The sequence below is a fragment of the Geospiza fortis genome, unplaced genomic scaffold (genome assembly GCF_000277835.1).
Source record: "Geospiza fortis unplaced genomic scaffold, GeoFor_1.0 scaffold213, whole genome shotgun sequence".
Lineage (NCBI taxonomy): Eukaryota > Metazoa > Chordata > Aves > Passeriformes > Thraupidae > Geospiza > Geospiza fortis.
The window spans coordinates 1,843,051-1,844,226 of NW_005054399.1; the positions used below are offsets into that span (position 1 = coordinate 1,843,051).

The 1,176-nt window shown below is 67.9% G+C and overlaps 1 protein-coding gene across 1 annotated transcript in view; it reads right to left on the minus strand.

Moving 5' to 3' along the window:
- The window catches only part of CASKIN1 (CASK interacting protein 1), a gene marked incomplete at its 3' end in the record, with an annotated part of 26,089 nt that overhangs the window by 7,006 nt on the left and 17,907 nt on the right, over positions 1-1,176 (minus strand). The window contains 3 exon segments of the mRNA XM_031061074.1: positions 353-470; positions 551-645; positions 755-1,088. Coding sequence (XP_030916934.1) covers positions 353-470; positions 551-645; positions 755-1,088 — 547 coding nt within the window.

Here is a 1,176-nt window from a genome sequence, read left to right on the forward strand (position 1 = left end):
GTCTCCTCATCCACCACCCTCCCTCAAACGCCTCCCCCAGCCCAAGGGCAGCCAGGGCTGACGCCCAAACGCCCCAGGGCTGCCAGCGCCCACCCCCAAGACACCGACCCCACAAACACAACGGGAACACAGACCCTGCACACTGGATGGGAGCACCAGCCCCACAGGCACCATGAGGACGCTGACCCCACACACTTTTAGGCACCGTCCCTATGCCGCGGCAGGGACACCGACCCCACATGCATGAGGGGCATCACCCTGCTTTGCCTTCACCGCTGCAGCCCCACCCCCCGGTCCCCACCAAGCCAGGATGGGCTCCCCGGGGCCGGGGGTGTAGGGGGGGGTTATTTGCCTGTTCGTTTGCTTATGGCCTCGACGAGGCTGGAGGGGAAGTATCCCACGCGGTCGTTGCCGGTGCGGTTGTCGTGGATGCAGCCCTTCCATCGCCCGTCCGCGTGCTGCTCCAGCACCTGTGGGATGCCCCGGGTCAGGGCCGGGCCGGGGCTGGCGCTGCCACCGCGCTGTCCCCGGCCCCCCCGGCCGCACTCACGGTGATGACGTCCCCGGCTTTCACGTTGAGGCTGGTCAGGTCGTAGTTGTTGCAGTAGTCCTTGACGGCCCGGACCTGCAGGGCTGCAGAGGCGTCTGTGGGTGGAACGGGAGGGTCAGCGGCCGCTCACCCCACGGGGGTTGGCACCCCCAGCCCGGCGTCCCTCGTGCCAGCACGGCCGCTCTGTGCCCTCCAACCCCCTACCCCGCAGCATCTGCTTGATCTCCTTGCTGGCCTGGCTGGTGGTGAACTGGTTGACGATGTCCAGAGCCGTCTGGTTGTAGGTGTTCCTGACGTGGGCGTTGATCCCGCTCTGCAATGGCACCGAGAGGGATTGGGAGGAGGCTGGTCCCCATCCTGCCACCCCTGGGACTCCCTAGGCCACCAGCAGACCAGCAGCTGGAGGGCACAGCTCTCAGACCTTCGTGTGTACCCCCTTGTGACCCTCACCCCTCGGTGCGCTCCCCCCAGGACCCTCGGAGCCTTGGTGCATCCCCTCCAGGACCCTCAGCTCTGCTCCCAGGGAGAGCTGCACAGGCTGCTCTGAGCCCCAGCTGTGGGGTCACCCCCATCCCACAGCCCCTGGCTGGGTTGGGGGTGCCTGGGGGCATCAGGGGGTGCCCAGG